This window comes from Canis lupus, chromosome 9, assembly GCF_048164855.1.
Source record: "Canis lupus baileyi chromosome 9, mCanLup2.hap1, whole genome shotgun sequence".
NCBI classification, from domain to species: Eukaryota; Metazoa; Chordata; class Mammalia; order Carnivora; family Canidae; genus Canis; species Canis lupus.
Genome location: NC_132846.1, coordinates 44,557,260 through 44,577,523, shown reverse-complemented (window position 1 = coordinate 44,577,523; position 20,264 = coordinate 44,557,260). Strand labels below are relative to the sequence as shown.

The following is a 20,264-nucleotide window of genomic DNA, read 5'->3' as shown; positions in this document are numbered from 1 at the left end:
CGGCCGGCCCCGGCCCCGGCCCCGGCCCCCGCCCCGGCCCCGGCCCCGGCCCCCGCCCGGCCCCCCGCCCCCGCGGCGCGGCGCAGCGCTCAGGGAGCCACGTTCCCAGTCGCGCGCGCACGCCGGGCCCACCAAACTTGCAGCACTTTCTCCCAGCCCCCACCCGCTGTCACCCTCCCTCCATCCGTGCGCCCCGGCCCGGCCGGCCCGACAGGGGTTGCCATAACAACGGACAGGAATGCTCCAACAAATACAAAGCCGGCGGGGCGCGGCGGGCACGCAGCCCCCGGCCCCGCGCCCTCCGCAGCCGCGCGGGGCTCCGGACGCGCGCCGCCTCCCCGCCTCCCCGCCCCCCTCCCCGCCGGCCGCCCTGCGCGGGGCGTACTCACAATGAGCGGGATGGTGCGGTCCTCGCGGGGCTGCTCCGGCCTCCCGCCGGCCCTCTGCGCGCCCCGGCCGCCGGAGGATGCTGCGTGGGCTCGGTTGTCCTGCCATAAGTAGTAGAAAGTGCCCAGGATCCAGGCGACGGTCAGGATGGCGATGGCATTGGCGCGGATCTTCCTCATGGTGGGCGGGCGGGCGCCCCGAGCGGGGGCGCGGGCCGGCTTGCTCTGGGGGCCGGAGTGGGGGCGCGCGCAGCCCCAGCTGTTTGTTTTCGCTCGCGCCTGGCTGCTCAGTCCTGCAGAGCAGAAAAGGGAGAGGTGGGGGGTGGGGGGTGATAGGGAGAGACCGGAGCGCGGAGCGATCCTCACGGTCCTAATGCCCTTCAGCCCCGAGCGCGCGCGTCCCCCGGGCGCCCATTCATCCGCGCGCAGAGCCCGCCCCGCGCTCCAGCCCCCGCCGGGCCGCGGGGAGAGGAGCACGGCGGGTGCCCAGCGGCGCGGCAGCAGGGCCCCGAGAGCCGCCCGCCCGCGGTGGAATGGCGACGGGCCAGAGCCAGCCTCTGCTCCCACCGCTCCGCGACCGAGCGCCCGGCGGCTGCCCCCGCGCGGCCCCGGCCGGTCCCGCCTCCCTCCCCCGCCCCGGCCCGGCCCGAGCCGCCCTGAGTCACCGGCCGAGACGCGCGACCCCGGCCCGCGCCGCGAAGCTGCAGCCCCCGGCTGCGCTCGCAACTGCGCTCTGGCGCGGGGTTCAAGGTGTGTGCGGCGAGGCCTCGGGAAGGGGCGGCTGGGCGGGAGGAGAGTCTGGAGTTTGCACGGGAATCCTCCGCAGCCTAGGACGCCGAGCCGGCCCGGGGCCCGCGCGGAGGAAGGAGCGGCAGCCGGTGCACTCGACGGTCGCAGAGAGCGGAAGGGATGGGCTCTGCTTCACAGCCAGGAAAGAAAGATGGGGGTACAACTACCCCACATCTTCCTTTGGCCCGGGGCTCCCAGCTTTCACGAGGCTTCCCTCCAGACCTTTCATTGTCCTCTGAACAACCGCGGGGGATCATCACCGCTATTTGTCTAGGGAGGAAGGAGGCCAGAGGAGGCTGGAAGACTGGCCCGAGGCCACACACTCCTAATTAGTGGGCAGAGCCTAGTCGAGAAGCCACCTCTCCGTTTGCACTTTCCACAAAGTGCAAAACACGGTGGTGAGAGACGGACACAGAAATCACGGAGATTTGGCCCCAGCCCTGGAGGCATTGAGAATCCCGTGTGGACTGCTGTTGTTCAGAGCAGAAGGCAAGGTGGGCTGAATTAGTTCTAGGAGAGCAGCACAGTGTCGGGCACAGAGGAATAAATATCCCGTATGGCAAGGTAGTCTTAGAGAAGGCTTCTCACAGAAGGTGGACAAACCTTTGAATAAATTCTTAAGAGGCGGGGCAGGGGGAGGGCAGGGTAAGCATTAGATGCATGGAATAGCCAGAGCAAAGGTCTAGAGGATGGCAGTACTTGATGTGCTCCAGAAAAGAGAGCTGCCTGGCATTGCTGGGGCCCAGAATGCTGGAAAGGGCTTGGAGGGGCTTGACTTGGGCAGGCTGAGCCCTGGAATGCCAGGGGCAGAGCTGGCAGGGAGCTTACTTCTTGCTGTTGCTGTTGGACACTGGCTCTCACGGAGGGTCCTGGCCCACATAAGGTCCCTGACTCTAAATGAAGCTGCCTCAGGAATCAGGCAAAGGTGAGGTCACCGCGCATGCCTTCCCCAACCACCCCCATCTGCACCACTTATTTTTTCCCTGTTTCTCCAGCATGAAGGACTGACCCATGCATGTAATAGACCCTCATTATGTTGCTATTGGAATGAAATAAAATGAAGGAAGGAAAAGCCTAATGAGTTTTTGCTGCAGAAAGATCATCATTGGCACTGCAGTACCCTCCTCCTCACTCAGAACGTGAACCTCGAGGAAACGTAGACACGTCTAAAAATGACTCCACCAAGAATACGACCCTGGAAAAGGAGTGTACAAAGAGGGTCTCACAAAGTAGCAGAGAATCCGAGGCCTGAGTGTGGAGATGCCACTGGCCCTGGAGCTGTGGGTCAGCCTTGCCCTCCTGGGTGTCTCTTGCCTGGGGAGTTTAATTAGACTGCAGTAGGGGCAGGATTCACTCCCATAGATGGAGAAAACCACTGTTAAGCCATAGCCTGGTTTCCACCGGAATCATGGAGCTGATCCAGTGGCCATGTCCTCCATGAGAAGCGAGAAAAACCTTGCTGCTTAAGAGTTGGGCCCCACAGGCATTTCCAAACATCAAGAAAAGGTACGGGAACTGGCTTCTTGGAGTCCCCACTTCCACACAGGCTCTCAGGCCAGCAAAGTGGAAAGACTTGGGGAATGGCCCTCTGTTGCCACTGGCTGCTTCCCTCAGCCAGGCCTGGCCTACGCATATCTAGTTGCCTCTGGTCTTGGGAAAACCAGGTGAGAGGATGTGGGATCCAAAGACATTACATCAACTCCTAGTGAGAAGCTCCAAACTCACCCCTAGGCATTGGGGGTGGTGGTGGTGGTGGAGCTGGAAACCAAAATCAGACTGATGGGTTTTCCAATGGTTCTAGAAGGAGGAGGACTGTGTGAAGAGAGGGAGGGAAGCAGAAGCTGGAATTTGGCAGGATTTCTGCATGGCTCTTCTCTTCCTCCTCAGGGGTCAGTGGTGAGGATGCTATAGCGCTGTACCAACTGTCACTCCCTGGGAGCTCTGTCCCAAAGAGAAGCCTGTCCCCCACCACACACCCCCATGCCACCACCACCAGAAAAACCCCATAACTTCTCTGTGATGTTAGACTTCACAGCCAGTCTTCCCTTAGGTAGACGCAGTAAACTTTCCCCAGGGCAGGGCCAGGATGGGGGCAGGGGTCGGGAGGCAGGTCATTACCATGCTCATTTGGCCAACAGAAATTTGACCTAGGCAGGAGTTAGGTGATGGGTCTCCAGCCACAGGTACATCGCAAGAGCCTGGGAATACGGGCTGTCACCTTACCTACAGCCCATGGGCTTTCTTCCAGATTTGAATCCTAAATAGGTGCACGGCTGAGGCTCAGCCCTCCCCGAGATGGCGTTCAGTGTTCAGATATGACAGTGAGCATTGTTTTCTCTCTGGTCCTAGGAATGGAACCGTAGAATCATAGAATCAAAGCGACGCCTAAGAAACTTGGTGTTGCCCAGCATCCATTAACAAGAGTGGTGATAATCGCTGTAGTTCACTGGGTACCCAGCAGGTGCCAGCTGCTGAGCTGGCTCCTCACATATGTGATCTCTGAAGCGCCACAGCCCGCAGACCCGGACTTGGGAAAACTCTTATACAGCAGGTAAGAGGTGGGCTGGATTTGAGTCCATTCCCTATGCCAGTGTCTGGGCGCCTGTGCAGGGCTTCTGAGCACCCTAGGTGGTCTGCAGGGTGGTCAGAAGTTCTGTAGGCTGGGACCTCTCCTCCAGATTGGGGCCTGCATTTTGTCCTCTGGAGAAGGAGGGATGCGCGGAGATGACCTCCAAGGTCCCTCCAAGTGTGCCTTTTTGGACTGCTGGTTCCTTGGGCACTTTCTTTCGAAATGTGGCATTGTTCTCTGGCACGTCCCTTTCTCTTTTGAAGCTGTTGAAGCCAGCAGCTGGGCAAAGCCACATGCCCTTGGCACTCCCAGAGGCCCCAGGGAACACTCTGCCCCTGTGCATTTGATGTGGGGATGGATAACAGGGGGAAAAGGGCATATAGTCTGGGTGGGATCCTAGCTCTGGAGCTAGGTAACCTGCATTCAAAAGCTGTTAGGAGGGATCCCTGGGTGGCGCAGCGGTTTGGCGCCTGCCTTTGGCCCAGGGCGCGATCCTGGAGACCCGGGATCGAATCCCTCGTCGGGCTCCCAGTGCATGGAGCCTGCTTCTCCCTCTGCCTATGTCTCTGCTTCTCCCTCTGCCTATGTCTCTGCCTCTCTCTCTCTCTCTCTCTCTGTGACTATCATAAATAAATAAAAATTAAAAAAAAAAAGCTGTTAGGAAAGTCACCTATTAGGAGAGTGGCTTGGGCATATTCCTATCCTGTTTCCTCTAGGGGCATTGACAGCGCTTAACTTGCTGCACTGTTGGGAGAGACAGGAAATAAAGTACGGAAAGTCCAGTGCTGGTCACCACTCCAGGCACCCACCTCACCCCGCCCCTCTCACAGGCACTGCTGCTGGCTGCTGGCACCAGGGGCTCTCGAAAGGCCTGGCCAGGGTGCACGCAGGGGACGGCTCACCAGGGCTGTGAAGGAGAAAAGACCCCAGACAGGCCCAACAAGGATGACCGTCCTGCCCCAGAAGTGCGTGGCTGCCTCCCTCTTTAGAGCCTGTGCTGAGCAGCCCCGAGGGGGCAGGGGAGACGCAGAGTACGGGCCCTGGCTGCTGCTGGGTGTCCGTTCTTGTCAGCATACCCATTACCCTTGAGACTCCATCAACTTGGAAGCCTCTTGCCCTGTTTGCAGCTGCAGCCGGGACGGATAGTGAGGGAGGAGGATTCGTTAGACCGCCGTGTCTGCCCTCAGCAGAAAAGGAGGCAGACATGGTGAATAGAATGTGTGTTACCGTGCAACAGGCACTGTGCCGAAGCAAGATCTCAGAATACTCACGATGACCCGGTGACCAAGGTGGGACCCTCTCCATTTCACAGACGAAGAGACTGGTGCCCGTAAGAGGTCACCCAGCCATCATAGGATCACCACTGTCAGCTGGCCACACTTAAGGCACCATTGTACCTAAGTGAATGTTATTTCTAAGTTTCTATAAACCATCAAGGAGAGCACCTGGCTCTTTGAAAGAAACTCCAAGAATCTTCTGATCAGTCATCGTCCCCCCCGCCTTTTTAAAAGATTTTATTTATTCATGAGAGACACAGAGAGAGGGGTAGAGGGAGAAACAGGCTCCCTGTGGTGAGCCTGATGCAGAACTTGATCCCAGGACTCCAGGATCACAATCTGAGCTGAAGGCAGAAGCTCAACCACTCAGCCACCCAGGCGTCCCAGTCATCGTTCTCCCATTTGGCTTTTCATATCGATTTCTGCCACTGGAATGTAAGCTCCATGAGGGCAGGAGTTCTTGTGTGTTTTCTTCACCACTGTCTCCCCAGCACTTAGAACAGCACTTGGCATATAGCCGCACACAGTACATGCTTGTTAAGTACTTATTGATGCAAGGAAGGGAGGGAAGAGAAGGAATGGGCAGCTGTGAGCACCATCAGTGCAGGACTAGAGCCCAGAGAAAGGGAGTGACTCATCTGGGGGTCAGTCAGCGTGGGCCAGTGGGGGGAGTAACTCGGTTCCCCAACAGTGCCTCCCCAGGAGCACTGTTCCCCTTCCTGCAACCACGGGACCAGGGGCCAAATGTTGCTGCCCCACGATGGTGGGGCAGGGGGTATGGGGTATGGAAAGGTCCCCTGTGGTCCCATCAGAATTTGGGAGGAGTGACCCTGGTTCTGGTGGATAACTGCAGGAACTACGTATTATTACTGATCATAAAATGAGCCAGCTGTTGCATTTGGGGATAATAAGATTGCAGTGGCTGAGGGTTAATTAGAAATGTGTCAAATGCTTTTTTTCTTAACAGTAAGGAATTTCTACAAAGGAGAAATGCAAAAATAAAGCCAGCTGGTCAGCAGAATTGGTCCCAGAGGCAGAGCCCTCTGCAAGGCCTCCCTGCCCTCCTCATCTCTGCCGTGCTCTCCTTCATCCCTTCCCCCTCTCCACAGCCTCTATGGAGATGAGTGGCAAAGGTCCTCAGAGGCAAACAGATGGCCCAAAATACCAGGGCAGTGCTTGTCACATGTCCGTCTCTCACCCTTGAATGAGAGTTCCTCTGAGCAGGGCCTGGCAGCCTTCTTTTGTCACCAGTTTCTAGCACAGTTTTTGAGCATCATGGCAGCACTCCTTGAGTATTTGTGCAATGAGTGGATGAGTAAATACCTAGGGTGGAGGGCTGCTGTGACTCCCCCTTCTGTCCCATGAAAATTCCACAAGCCTGCTCAGAATGCAAAGGCTGCTTACCCACAGGGTGCTGTTCCTGGTCCTTTTCTTTCCTTTCCTTCTTGAAGCCTACCACACCAGGCAATTTTACGTTCCAGGGATACAAAAATGAGCAAAACCTGATCACAGCTTCAGAGGAGCCCAGTAGCTGATCATGGGGAAGTACACATCAATTGCCACAAGAGGATATAATGGAATTCTATTGAAGCACAAAGGGGTCTTCTTAGAGTAAGAACTCATCTGGGAACAGAATCTCTAAGGGTAGGCAGGTAGGCAAGAGGTGGAAGGGTGTTCTGGGAAGAAGAGGCAAACAGAGGACACTAGGATGTGGAAGTGCACGGGAGCCCAGGAAACGGGGTACGGGGCAGTGACAAGGTTAGAGGTGTAGGCATCAACCGGTTAGCAGATATCTTTCATGTCTTTATAGGACATTTGGACTGACTCTGGTAAGCCATGGAGAACCATCTAAGATTTTGAAACAGGGAGTGACATGATCAGTTATAAATTTTAGTGAGGAGGCTGGAGACTAGCAGAAGATCACAATGATATAATAGTCCAAGCAAGTAGTTGTTGTGGGCCTGGGTGAGGACAGAAACAAACTCTGGAGGAGAGGGAGAGGGCAGACTCAGAGGATGTGGCGATCAGTAGGAAGTGGGGTTAGAGAAGGGAGTTAAGAATAGTATGCAGATTTCTTGTGTAAAAGACAAGTGCTTTGGTGTAAGGTCAGGAACCATTCATTGAAATGGGAAATACAGGAGGAGGAACAATTTGAGAGACATGTTCAACTGAACCTGAGGTCTCTGTGGTCTGCCCAGAAAGGTTGCTGGAAGTCCAGGTCTGGTGCTTAGGAACAGGAGTGGAAGAAGCTGGTCAGGTGGTCAGATAGAGAAGAGAAAACCAGAGGCACAATTGGGGCAAATGCACTCCTGGGTGGCTGCCCATTGTGCCCAGCATCTAGGCCATAGGAGAGAACTATGTGCATCAGAGATTAGGACTTCTGGATCCCTCGAGTGAAAACGAAGCCACAGAGAACTGGCAGTTTTTTCCCTACTCCATCAGATACCCTGTTTCAAGGCCCCCAGACCTAAGCTCTTGGGAATACTTGTTTCTTTATCAAGGACCTCATCACCTGGCACATATTAGGATGGACCCCTAGACTTAGGGCTGGAGCAAACTTTGGCTGAGAAAGAGATTATGCAATAAGACCAGATAAAATTGAAATGCAAAGGGACACCCCCCTCCCTCTGTCCCGGCCCTGCTCCTGCATCTCCTTTGGTCTAATTGGGCCTGCCATTGATACCTCCATTTTCCCTGAGAAACTGGAAGTTGGAAAGAAAGGGAATGTTCCTGGGATTGGTACATATTTTGAAGCTCTCAGCAAGGCTGAAAATATCCATCGATATATTTTGAAGTGTAATTTCCACTCCCTTACCAGCCAAAATAATTGAACAGGAAGAAAAAGCTGTTAATGCAGGAGGCGTGTAACATCAGATCCACATTGCCTGGAAATTTACCATTTCAAAGCAATTGAGGGTTTTTACTGCCAGTGTTTACAGTCATACATGTCCCCTCTCACTGAAGCCATCAAAAGGCCCATCAATCTGGTTTGGACACTGAAGTCATTCACAGTGTCTGGAGCAAATGTCAAAGCAGAGAGAATTTTAAAAAATTATCCTGCCATTTTGTCAGCATATAAATTGTGGGGTGTCTCCTCCCAGGAGGTGCTGTACACAGTTGGGGCTGTCAGTGCTCATGGATCCAGTGGTGCCAGAGCTCCACAGTGGCATAGCCAGGCACACCCTCCTCACACCTTAGGCATCTCCACCCTGGGGTCCATGCACAGACTCTTACTCAAGTCTGGGTGGGCATTTCTCCCTCCTGCCCAACAAAAGATACCTGCCTCTGCCTCCAGCCTGGTGCCATGAGCCCGAGGGGTGCGGATTCCTCAGCAGAGTGACATCATGCTGCCTCTAACAGCCTCTGCCCAGCTCAGCAGGACAGTAGACTCAGTTGACTTTCATCTTCTGTCCACTGCCAATGCCTGAGTGTGTGCGTGCGTGCGTGTGCGTGTGTACACAAGCGCACATGTATGTTTTTTAACTAGCTGTAACTTCAGGTTTTTCCTGGAAATTACCAATTTCTTTCCCTATATTTGTATCCAATTAAGGAAGTTTCTAAACCCATGCCCAATCATTTGTCTTTCATTTGGGGATCCGTATCTTTCCAAAGGCCACCACCTAAAAAGTGCCATTACCTCACTTGGTGACTCTGGAAAAGTCACTTTCTAGGACTCTTTCTTGTGTTTGAAATGAAGGCTTTGGTACAAGGGACTCAGAAGGTCCTATCCAGTGCTAGCATTTTAAGATTCTATTTAGTTATTTTAATATTTCAAACCATTCCTGCCCCAGCAAGAATTATTGGCAATAAACCGAGATACAGTTTTCTTTATTAATCATTTAGTCCCTCCACACACATTACATAAATACATATACATCCAAACAATTTAAAATATTCCATTGGGTCAAGAATCTAAAAACTTCTGGATTACAGCAGACCTAAAAAAGGAGAAGTAAGAAGAATGTACAAGAAATTGGTACATCCAGGATGCCTGAGGAGGGGAACTTGAGAACAGAAGTGGGAGGCTTTTCATCATTTATTCTTTTGTATCTTTTGAATTTTTTTTGCCACATGCATTTATTACCTCTTCAGTTTAAACATTTTTTTAAGCAAGAGAAGAGTTTTCCTTTCTTTTTCTTCTACCAAAGCCTCTCTGCGGCTCATTTCCTGGGGGTAGAGGAGACTGTGCTAGGATTGGCATCATGCACTGGAAGCCAACCCTCAGCCCAGGCCCAGCCCAAGACCAGTCCTAGCCCTCCAGCTGGGTTGGCCAACAGCCCTGCTCCCCTGCCTGCACCATGTGCATGGAGGGGTTCTGTGGGTGGGCACCACTGCTGGCTGCCCTTGCCACTGGCACTCCGGCTGTCAAACTGGTATAGAGACTCCATTCAAGGCATTCCAGGAAGGGGCTAGCCCTCCTGGCTCCAGCTGCCTGGTGGGCAAAGGGGCCCAAGAGTCCAGCAAATGGGGAAGTATGTACATCCAGCTTCAAATTCTCCAGATTTTGCCATTCACTTTCAAAGACAGACTGCTTTTTGTCTTGTTTTGTTTTCTGTTGCTAATATAACATGAGGGCAGGAACAGGAAAGGAAAATAACAAAAGGACCAGAGATGCACGGGGAGAAAAGGTCTTTAAAGCTCCCCTTTCTCCTGGCCCCGTCCCCATGCCACTGGCCTCTGCTGGGCAGAGCTGGGCTGCAGCATCTCTGGCAGGTCCCACTCCCCTGGTTTTCTCCCCTCGTGGAGCTCCTGCTCAGCTTTCCCTGGTGACATCTAGCTGCTGCCCGGCCTTCTTTCACCTCCTTCTCTGATTATCCCCTTCGATGAGTGCTGGCTGTCACTTCTGTGTCCCCTACTTCCCTCTACCCCTCCTATTTCACTGCCACACTGCCCAGAGACAGCCGCCATCTTTGAGGTCATTGCCCAGACTGGTGCTGTCACCTGCCCCACAACTGGGATTGCTCAAGGTAGGGCTCCTCCACCAACTGTTCAAAATCCCCGTACCGACTTCTTTCCAGGGTCAGCAAAGCCCAGGTGGGGGCAGGTTGTCCTCCAGCAGGCTATACGAAGGTGCAGGCAAGAGGACATTCTGAGAAGCCATGACAGAGTCAGACAAGGAGCAGCAGATGGAGACACACACTTGATAGAGTGGACACAAGAGATGAAAAGATACAGAGTTATGAGGAAAAACAGCTTCAGGGAAAGAAAAAGCAGAGAGTGAAAACCAATAAAAGTGTAATAGTACTAAAACCAGAAAGGCCTGAAGAGAAACCATCCAGGGAGCAGCAAGAGGACAGCTGACATGAGTGGAGTCAGGTCAGAGAGAAGGAGCAGGAGGGCTGGGGCGGGCAGTGTGTGAGGGGCCGGAGGCCGGATGAGTGGCGCAACAGAAATCTCTTGGGAAGGGTCATTCACCTCCCAGGCTATTGGGCTTATTGGCTGCAGCGAGCAGAATCTTTTTCAAACACAGCAAGCATTTTACCTTGGTCTGCTTCCCTGTCTAGAAAAGGCTGGAGCCAAAGGCTGAGGGAACCATTCCAGGATAAGGACCCTGCACGGACAACAGAGCCAGGACCATGAGATCCTGGCCCCCTCTGGGAATCAGCCTGCCTTCCCCTGACACAAGCTGCCAGACCACTAAACTCAGTGTATTGATCCAAGTCCCAAAGGCTGTTTGTGTTCTCCACTTCCACTGGGAAAGGCTCGACGACTTCCTTAATTCTGTCTTCAAGCTTGTCAGAAAGCAGATGCTGTTCAAATGTGACAGCTGCTCTAAAGGGATGCTCCCTGGGAGCTCCCTGACCAGTGGGAATATTTGCAATGATGACTGAAGAGGCCTTGGGTGACCCGGTAACAGCAAGACAAAGAAGAGAGCACCAAAGGACATCAAAAATAAAATGGCCCCAGGCAAACCATATGGGACTTGAATTGGAAAACACCAACAGCCTCGCTCCTTTCCCTAGACTGTGTATCTTTGGAGAAGACCTGACTCCTTAACCACCTGCCACGGAGGAGTACCAAATTAGGCTGGGAGGTAAAAGTGGCTGAGTGAAGCCAGCCATCCATCATGCTTTGGTTTCTGTCTGACTGAGAGGGTTGGGCACGAGAGGTCTTCCTTCCCTGGCTCTTGAGCCTGTAAATTGTGTAAAGTATGGTTCCAGGCTGAATATAAGTCCTCTGCTCTGCATGACATTTATACTCTTGAAAAACTTAGTGTATCAATCAAATCAAATTTTGCCTGCCAGAGAAGCTGGCTTTTCAAAATAAATTTGAGGTCAATCCTATGTTTAAAGAGAAGAACGGCTTGTGAAGGTGAATAATCATCCCAGTTCATGTCTGTAACTTTGGAATTTTGAATGTCTGATTTGAGTGGCTATGGGGGGTAGGGATGAGACTGTCTAGAGATCCACCTACAGTTTACTTGTAGGTTACAATTAAGTATTACTTTAAAACAAATTAAAAAATCAGATAGGTGTGTTGCAGGAGCCCCTACTAAAGAAATATGAATTTTTAAAAATTGATCATGGAAAATTTCAAATATGTATTTTAAAAGTAGCAAGCCTAGTATTAAAAAAAAAAAAAAAACTCCAGATATTATCACCTCCTGGCTAATCCTGTGAGAAACATGGACTTTTGCGCCAGGTGACAGATATGGAGAATGAACTTTATGGGACAGGACAAATAGGATTAGTCATACAAAGCTACAGGTCCAAGTCTCTGCATAAATGCCCTAGACTAGAGCCTAGAGTGTAAAGAGAAGAGAAGAGAAATATATTCCTGGTTAATAACCAAAGAAGAAAGTTGAGACTTAAAAAAAAAAAAAAAAAAAAAAAAACACACTCAGCCCCAGCCCCAGCCCCAGGCTGAACAACACCTAAGTAACAGTAAAGTCTAAAGTCATTACCTTCAAGGAGGGAAAGGACTAGGGGTGGAGGGAGGAGACTCCCTTTCCATTACACAATAAAAAAAATTTTTTTGGTATTATGTGCATATATTACCTGTTTTCAACAGTAACTTGTCAAAAAACAAATATGAAGCTTTGAAGTAACCACATCTACTAGATATGACAAAAGAGCAAACAGCCCACATTCAGACCACCAAACCTTCATCCTGTTTTGACTTGGATTCTTTGTCTTATTACAATAATTTGCTCCAGCAGATGAATGCACAACTTTCCAATCCAAGGCTGTACATAATCATATGTTTTATTTATTTATTTATTTATTTATTTATTTATTTATTTATTTATTTTTAGATGTTTCATGTAATATAAGAAACCCCAGCCCTGAGAGCTGGAGTAACTGGACTCAGGCCATGGGTTGCAGCAGTTCTGGACCTGAGGGTTTGGCATCCATGCTGAGCCCAAAGCCCTGAGTGGGAGCCTGGCCAGAACCCATGCACCATGCCCTATCTCCTCATCAGCACCCACATCCACACAGAAGTGCGCCCCACCCTGGTGGGCGGTAAGTACTCAGATCTAGAGCAGGTTCAGTATCTGGGGGCCTCAAAGAGAAGTGTCTTGGGAAACAACTTTTGTTAGCACTTTATTAATAACCCTCCTCGCATAGTCCTAGATGAGCTGAAATGCAAAGGCTTCCTTGTGCTGAGCATGACTGAGATGGGCCAGACACTGGTGTGGTGGCTGCACAAGGGGTGACTCTCTCACACTGAGGAGCAGACAGGGCACCTCTTTTTTGCATGGTTCCCAATCCTGAGTGTCCATTTACTCACTGCCCAGCCTCTTTCTTCCCAAATCGTTGTTTTCCTTAGCCCAACACCCCTGCACTTTTCTGAAACCTATTGCAGCCAGTGGGAGACAGCAGGGCCCTTGCCCTACTGTTTCCAGTTGCCTCTCCAGCTTCAGGCCTGGCCAAGGGCCCTAGAGGAGGTCATGTTCTGTGGGTAGGCTGGAGGCCCCCAAGAACCAGGCCATCCTTGGCCAGGAACTGGGAGCTCCCAAGGAGCATGGCCCCAGGACTGGGTGGCAGGGTCCGGCATAGCTAGTATAAGCCAGTAAGGGTCTATGATGAGTGGTTGCTCCAAAAAAAAAAAAAAAAAAAAAAAAAAAAGAGAGAGAAGAGAAGAGAACGAACCACCAGCCCTGAATGGTAACATGGATGCATACAATTTGTCAAAATTCACAAGCAGTGCTCTCAAGATTTGTACTTTATTGTATGTTCATTATACTGTGCTTCAATAAAGTATTATTAACAACAAAAATCCTAGCTTTTGTGAATGAAAGTCAAAAATCGTCATTTCAAGGTTTACTGGGTTGGTGGTTCAGAGAAAACTTGTTTTGAGAGGACAACATGATGTAGACGTTTTGTAAAAACTTGCTTTTTGGAAACCATCACTACAGCATGTGCTTTTGGTTAAGCATTCCATGGCTGAAACGCAACTCTATGCTGAAATGCCGAGAGGATGAGGCAAAATCTTGGCCAAGGTCAAGCTCTGCTGATGGTTTGAGAGGCGGACGGCAGCCAACTGCTCTGCACTTGTATAACATTTAAGAAAGAAAAACTAACCACAAGCCATCTTCTGTCCCTTTTTGGAGCCAACATTAGTCCTGTTCATTGTATCCAAGAACACAGAGGAAGCCATATGTATGTGGCTATAGCTCAGACCTACCAAACCTTCAAGGCCATACTTTGATTGGAAAAAACTAAGCTAGCTGACTGGAACTCTAGTTAGCTCTATGGGATATAACAAAAGATGTCAGAATTTTAGATGAAGTTACGGTTCATCAGAGGGCAGAGAAACACACCTTAGCCTTCCTTTTGGCTATCTTTTGGAACTACAGCAACAAAATGACCCTAATTTGGTAGAAAATGGGGGCTCATGTCTATATCTGAGCGATTGTTATAAAAAGAGCTTCAAGTTTAGCATATTTGGTCCAAATCTGTGCTACACAAAGGAAAGCCAATATACCAACACCCTCTTTGGGACTGAAGCTAAGCACAAGGATGAACTGGGAAATGTACTCTCTGTCTAGTCATAGGGATATATGTATATAGAGAGAAAAGTCTTTTGATAGCTTATAAGATATAAACTTTATGTTTTACAAATGTCTGTCTTGCTGGTGGCCAGATAAAGGTAAGAGGGACAAAGTCCAAGGCCAGTCAGGGTTATACAAGATGCAGGCCCCCAAAACTTCCCAGTCTCCCTGTGAGTTGATCATGTCTTAGGACTTACGGGTGGATAACAATGTGTTAACACTGTGGATCCCTCAATTTTCTTAGGCAGTCATGACAACATAAAAAGAGAATATTTTTAGCTTATTGGTTTAATGTTTTCTTTTTGAAGTACCTAATTCTATTCAGTCCTCTATAGTATAGTCTTAATTTCTCCTATCCTTAAAATGAGAAACACTTACTCCTTCTTTCTCAATATCTTCCCATCTATAATACTTGGCAAACTTGCCTCATTTCCATTCTGTGCTTATCTCTTATTAAACCTTACAGCACTAGCAATGCAGTTGAAGATAAATATTTCTCTTCTTTTTTTATTGTTAAATAGTGAACTAAGTAGAAATGTGAGTTCCCTAAGGCCATGCACAGCACATCTCTGGTGAGAAGTATATTCCGACCCCAGGTGGAACACCAGATGGAGGAAGCAGGCTTCTCTCTAGTCAATGAGGCCAGGAGGACATGGTGTGGCATCCTGCTTTCCTCATTCCCCCTCTTTCCATGCACAGTCTCCATTCCCAGAGCTGGGGGCGGGATGAGGGTGTGCAACGAAGCAGAAGGTACACAGCTCCAAAGGGAAAGTGCCACATAAGAAACAGTGGGATGTATTACAGAAAACTATAGCTAGGAGGGTCCTTACAGCACATCTAACTTCAACTTCTAACTTTATTGGTAAAGGAGCCCAGAGAAGTTAAGTGATTAGTCCAAAGATACACAGTTAATGGCCAGAACCAAAACCTAAATTACCAGCCCATTCCTCTGATCCAACACACAACAGAACTGAGTATAGAGAAAAGCAAAATAGAAAGTTAAATCCATGGGCTACACCCCCATCAATCCACTAACTAAATAAACACACTTCTTTTAAAACTACCCAGGTCTCAGTCTCCCATTTCTTTTCAGCTGTTAGCTTACTAAGCTCAAATGCTTGGTTCTTATCCAAGACTTAATGGATACCCTGGTGACCTGAATAGTCAGAATCCAAACTCTGCCCCAGCATGTTGAAGTCTGAAAAGGGAGATTTTTGGGAAGCAGGAGTAGAATATAAGCCTCCCCAACTCAAGAATATTTTGGACCACACATCATGCTTATAATAATGCTGACTACAAACTCAGCAGCTTTTAGAGCTTATGAAGGCAGAAAGGCAACAGACTACTCACTTAGCAAGAGGAAAATGCAAGAATTGATAACAAGGAAGCTAGAAGGAGGGAAAATGCTCTGAGTTCATTCTGGAGGGTAGGAAATTAACTACCTCCATTCAGAGTAGAAAATGACCTTTCCTACATTAGAAGAGGATACAACCTAGGATGTCTGAACTAGTTTGATATTCCCCATTCTTATGCAAAGAAAGTTCCAGATTATCCCCCAAATGATTACCCATTTGGTCCAGTTACCCACAGTGTCTAGGGATCTCCAACAAGACTGAACGATAGACAGACCTGGTTAGATGGAAATAATAGTCTAATGGACTTCCCATCTTCCCGAATAACATGCTGGCATTAGCAAGCAAGCGTTGGTGCCTTGAGCAAAGGGGAATGACTAATGCATCTCCTAGCAGGTTGGTGGGATGGGTAATTTGAACCAGCAGGCTCCCTGGCTGCATGTAAGCCCTGTGGCATCACCTGAAGTGAAACTGCTCCAGGATTGGGGACAGGCAGAAGGTATAAGGCTGCAGCATGAGGAGGTAACTTGGTGAATACCTAAATAGACTGCTGAGTTCCAAAGCAAAAGTATTCTGAGGACTATGTATTATATTTTTGTTATTCAGATCAAGAGTTCATCATAACAAGATCATTCTTATACCCTCATTCAGCTTATCTCATCCATGAAAAACTGATACCCACTGTGTTCCTAAAGGATGAGGCATTCCAAAAATGGCCACTAAGCAACAGAAAAGATGAAAGATTAGAAAGAAGGACCCTTTTAACATATGTAATAATTAATAGACTAGCAAGCCAGGAAACTATCTTCTTTAAAAGTAAAAACTGATACCTTCTATGACAATGAGACATAATGAAGGAAAAAGAAAAGGAGGAAAGGATAAACGAATGAAAAACTCAGAGAAATACGGTAAACTAAGAATTTAGATTATAGTCAAATATTAGGGCCCCCTGATAATAGGTAGAAAAGGAAGCTGCACAAGAGCTCTTTCTGCCTACTGGGTTCCTAAGAGTCTAAAGTGAGGGATTAACATGGCTTTACTTCAACAGAACACATTTTGTCATCTGATCTCCATCCGTGACATGGATAAGAATAAGTAACTTATGGCTGCACTCTTAAAAAAGCAACAAATCCCTGAATATTGTGCCTTGTTCACTTTAGAATAACAAATCACTGATTGCTTGTGTATTGTACACACAAAAATATTTATCTGTAACTTTTATTTTACGTTTTTAAAATAGTGTTTCCAAAAAACATTGGCTACAAGAGGAAATAAGCCAATAAAGGGTAAGAGACAAGGGGAAGCAGAGAAAAGACTCTGAACCTCAAAACACAACAATCAGGGCACAGAAAGGCCCTTGCCATGACACTGACCTCTCACTACTGTTCACATGGAGGCTCAGCAAATGCACTGGGACATGAGCTAGAGGGTCAGAGAGAAGCATTTCCCTGAAATATACTCCTAAAAGGTGATATCAATTGGTACTCCTCATTCCAGCAATGTGAGTCCCCTCTGTCTCATCTAATTTCTAGGATCCTATCCTAAGTAAGTTATCAAAGATATAGTCAGTCAAAGATTTATATAAAAGATAGTTCATCACAGCATTACTGATATTAACAAGATTTGAAACAACCAAAATTTTCAACAGTATGGGAATGAACTTTAAACTAAAGTATTATAGAGCCACTAGAAATCTACTTTTAAAGATTAGGGGCACAGGAAATTAATTACTTGTGGTACCATGTTAAGTGAAGGGGGAGGAAATAAGATGCTAAGCTGTATATATGTAGGACTCTGAATTTTGTTTGTATTATATGCATTTTTAAATACTGAAAAAGAGATTCATGGACATACCAGCAAAGGTTAGCTCTTTTCTAGATAGAGGGAAGATGGATGGTTTTTATTCCTTTTTTAGACTAATCCTCTTTAATGAACATATACTACATTTCTATCAGCAAAAAACAATAAGCATTTCTTTTAAAATATGCCTGTCCTAAAATATCTCATTTGAGATCACAATTGTCAGTCTTCCGGAAAGGGTGCTAAAGGCTGACTCAGAGAACAAAGAGTCAAATCTACACAGGAACTTCTGGGAAGGGTGAGAAATCTCATGTGCCAGTCTAGCTTCTTTCTCTACGGTGGTTGCTGGCTCTGTAACTGGGCTCTGCAAGAAGCTCTGTTGGAAAATCCATTTCTTCTTCCCACCGCAACCATTACACCTAAATGACCTTGTGTTTCTTCCCTCTTAGCATGAGGATCACAGGGAAAGAGAATGCAGGCACTCTACTCCCTGTTTCAGAGGAAGAAGTTTTTCTTTTAAGCCTATCCAAATGATCCCAAATCAGCTACACAAATTTGGAAATATAAGTCATCGGTTATGTTCAGGAACCACGTATAAAAGCCCTATTTCTCAAGAATGAATATAAAACAAAATCTGTGAGTGCCACCTTGTGGCAAGCCTGCCTACTTTAAGGACCACCCATCAATCTCCATTGTTTCTGGACTCTCGAGCCTGGGGTTGTCACTGAGGCACATGCCCCACAGTTACCTACCACACTGAACATCCTGTCCCCAAGGTGGCTGGTACTATTCATTTTCAAGGATTCCTAGTTCAGATCCCAGAAATACCTGGTTGAGGACAAGAGGAAATGAAGGAGCAGAGGAATAAAGTGCAAGATGTGCACATCCATCTGCTGACCATGTGTTGATGGGCTATAGTCACAATGCACACGGTATGTCTGTGCGCACGCTGTGTGTGGTACATCTGTGCATGGTATGTCTATGTGCATGCTCTGTACAGTACACCTGTGTGCATACCATACCGCTGCCACACGGCACAGACCTGAAGGATAAATATTTCCTCCTCCAAGAAGATTTACCAATTTTATAAAGCTGTGAAGAAAAAAAGTTTTTACATTTACAGTGAGCTTTGTGCTTAGAAGAAGTTTTATTTATCAGTGTTAGAATAACTATCACCAACCTGGGCACAATTTCAAAACTGTTGGATTCTGGTCATAAAATTATTTTTTAAAGTTTGCTACGATCTTGTAAAGTAAAAAAGTTCTCATAGTTTAGAAAAAATACTAATCACTAATAACTTGATTTCATGCTCAAAGTGGTGGCTTTACTATAAAGAGATGAAACACCACCATTTTGAACATGTAAATATATGAGTTAATCTAGGAGTCCCAGGCATGAGAGCAGGTGGAGAAACCAATGGACTCCAAGAGAGAATTAAGTGTTTAAAAAAGGTCAGTATTACAAATTTGATGGAACATAGACACAGAAAGGACCTGACATTGACTCTGAAAGAAGATAATCTTTGTCTTAGAAAGGGATTAAGCTAAAAACCTTGTACTTCTGGACAGGAGGATTGCAACAGACAGACAACAAACAGCATGAAAGGGAAAGCTGAGCAAATATCAAAGTTCTCTTGAGAGACGGTGCTTATACTTCTCTCTGCCCCACCCAGTTAGAAGGCCTATTTCCAGAAAAGGATTTCCTCCAGTGTTAGGGTGGAAGCATATGGCAGGAAGTTGCTCCTTTGGTCCTGGACGTGAAAAGGGGAGCATTCTCAAGTATGGAAATAAACTGAAGTGACCTAGATGGGATGGATCTCAACCAGGTGAACTGTGGGAGAGCCAAAGAGTTTGTAATTATGAGCTGGAACTGGGAAAATGAATCCGACTCCTTGTTCACCTCTCCAACCTCTAGAAGCATGTTTTCTCCCATCCTAACCCAATGGGATTAAAATACTTGACTTCCCCCTGTTTGAGAAAAACCAACATACTAGACAGGGAAGAAATGTATTAAAAACCTGAGCATCTTAACAAGTTACTTCAGGGAGACTCCTTCATTTGCTGTCTGCACAGGGAAAGCAAAAGAAGGAAAGTAAAATGGAGGCCAAGGCCCTTTTGTCCATAAAAATAAAATAAGGAGGCAAAAAAGAATTCTTACCCTGCCCAACTAAAATCCAAAACCATAAGCTCCCCTTGAAGCAACAGCCTCGCTCCACCAGAAGCATCCTGGGATCAGCGTGGGTTAGCATTCCAAGTTGTGACACTAGGCTCTGACAATTAATGACACGGGAAGAGGTGACTTTCCCACCTTGGCTCAGCTTCCCAGCTGTCCTAACCTGGGAGGAAAGCCACTATCACGACAGCTTGATGGGAAGGTCTTCCCCATATTTCCGGAGCAGCTTCTGATGGTTGTGGTCCACCGACCACTGCTGGGGCAGGTACCTGGGCTGCATGGAGTCCAGGAAGTGCTGGCGCCAGCGGCTCTCCAGCTGCATGAGGGAGCGCAGCCCGCCCTGGCTATGGCACTGCACCACCTTCAGCCCATGAGGAACGTAGTTTTCATTGGAAATCCTGGCAAGACACAAAGGAAAAGGGTCTGAGGGAAGACTAGCACAGGATGGTCCCACAGATGGCTCTGGGTGCTGCAGGCTAATACAAATACAAGGGTATATGAGAAAGTTGCGAGACTTCTAAAGGGTTGGTTGCTTTAATGTTTGTTTGTTTTTTAAGATTTTATTTATTCATTCATGAGAGACTCAGAGAGAGAGCAGCAGAGATACAGGCAGAGGGAGAAGCAGGCTTCCTGCAAGGAGCCCAATGTGGGACTTGATCTCAGATCCTGGGATCATGCCTTGAGCCAAAGGCAGATGCCCAACTGCTGAGCCACCCAGGTGTTCCTTTAATGGGTTTTTAAAAAAGATTTTATTTATTTATTTGAAAGAAAGAGAGCATGAGTGGGAGAAGGGGCAGAGGGAGAAGGAGAAGCAGACTCCCCACTGAGCAGGGAGCACAATCCCAGGACTCCAGGATCATGACCTGAGCTGAGGGAAGACACTTAACTGACTGAACCACCCATGTGCCCCTACTTTGTTTTTAA

At 48.3% G+C, this 20,264-nt stretch overlaps 3 protein-coding genes and 1 pseudogene across 7 annotated transcripts in view; 2 read left to right on the top strand and 2 right to left on the bottom strand.

Moving 5' to 3' along the window:
- Positions 1–3,417, bottom strand: part of GALNT16 (polypeptide N-acetylgalactosaminyltransferase 16) — a 93,223-nt gene extending 89,806 nt beyond the window's left edge. The window contains exons 1-2 of the mRNA XM_072839062.1: positions 3,399–3,417; positions 390–679 (exon numbers count right to left, since the gene is read on the bottom strand). Of these exons, the coding sequence (XP_072695163.1) occupies positions 390–566 (177 nt within the window). The 5' untranslated portion in view covers positions 567–679; positions 3,399–3,417. The remainder of the gene's footprint in view (positions 1–389; positions 680–3,398) is intronic.
- On the top strand, positions 359–11,321 carry LOC140640161 (uncharacterized). 4 transcript variants are annotated; one of them, XM_072839065.1, is made up of 3 exons: positions 359–1,136; positions 3,525–3,726; positions 10,526–11,321. In XM_072839065.1, exons 1-2 carry the CDS (start codon positions 535–537, stop codon positions 3,544–3,546), a joined length of 624 nt encoding a protein of 207 aa, XP_072695166.1. In that variant the 5' UTR covers positions 359–534; the 3' UTR covers positions 3,547–3,726; positions 10,526–11,321. The 4 variants fall into 4 exon arrangements, with proteins under 4 accessions (XP_072695166.1, XP_072695167.1, XP_072695165.1 ...); XM_072839066.1 differs by having other exon boundaries at positions 4,982–11,321; XM_072839064.1 differs by having other exon boundaries at positions 4,575–11,321.
- EXD2 (exonuclease 3'-5' domain containing 2) overlaps positions 8,833–20,264 on the bottom strand; it is a 62,931-nt gene continuing 51,499 nt past the window's right edge. For both annotated transcript variants that reach the window (XM_072839060.1, XM_072839061.1), the window contains one exon: positions 8,833–19,738. In XM_072839060.1, coding sequence (XP_072695161.1) covers positions 19,522–19,738 — 217 coding nt within the window. In that variant the 3' untranslated portion in view covers positions 8,833–19,521. The remainder of the gene's footprint in view (positions 19,739–20,264) is intronic.
- On the top strand, positions 12,424–13,241 carry LOC140640162 (GTP cyclohydrolase 1 feedback regulatory protein pseudogene; annotated as a pseudogene).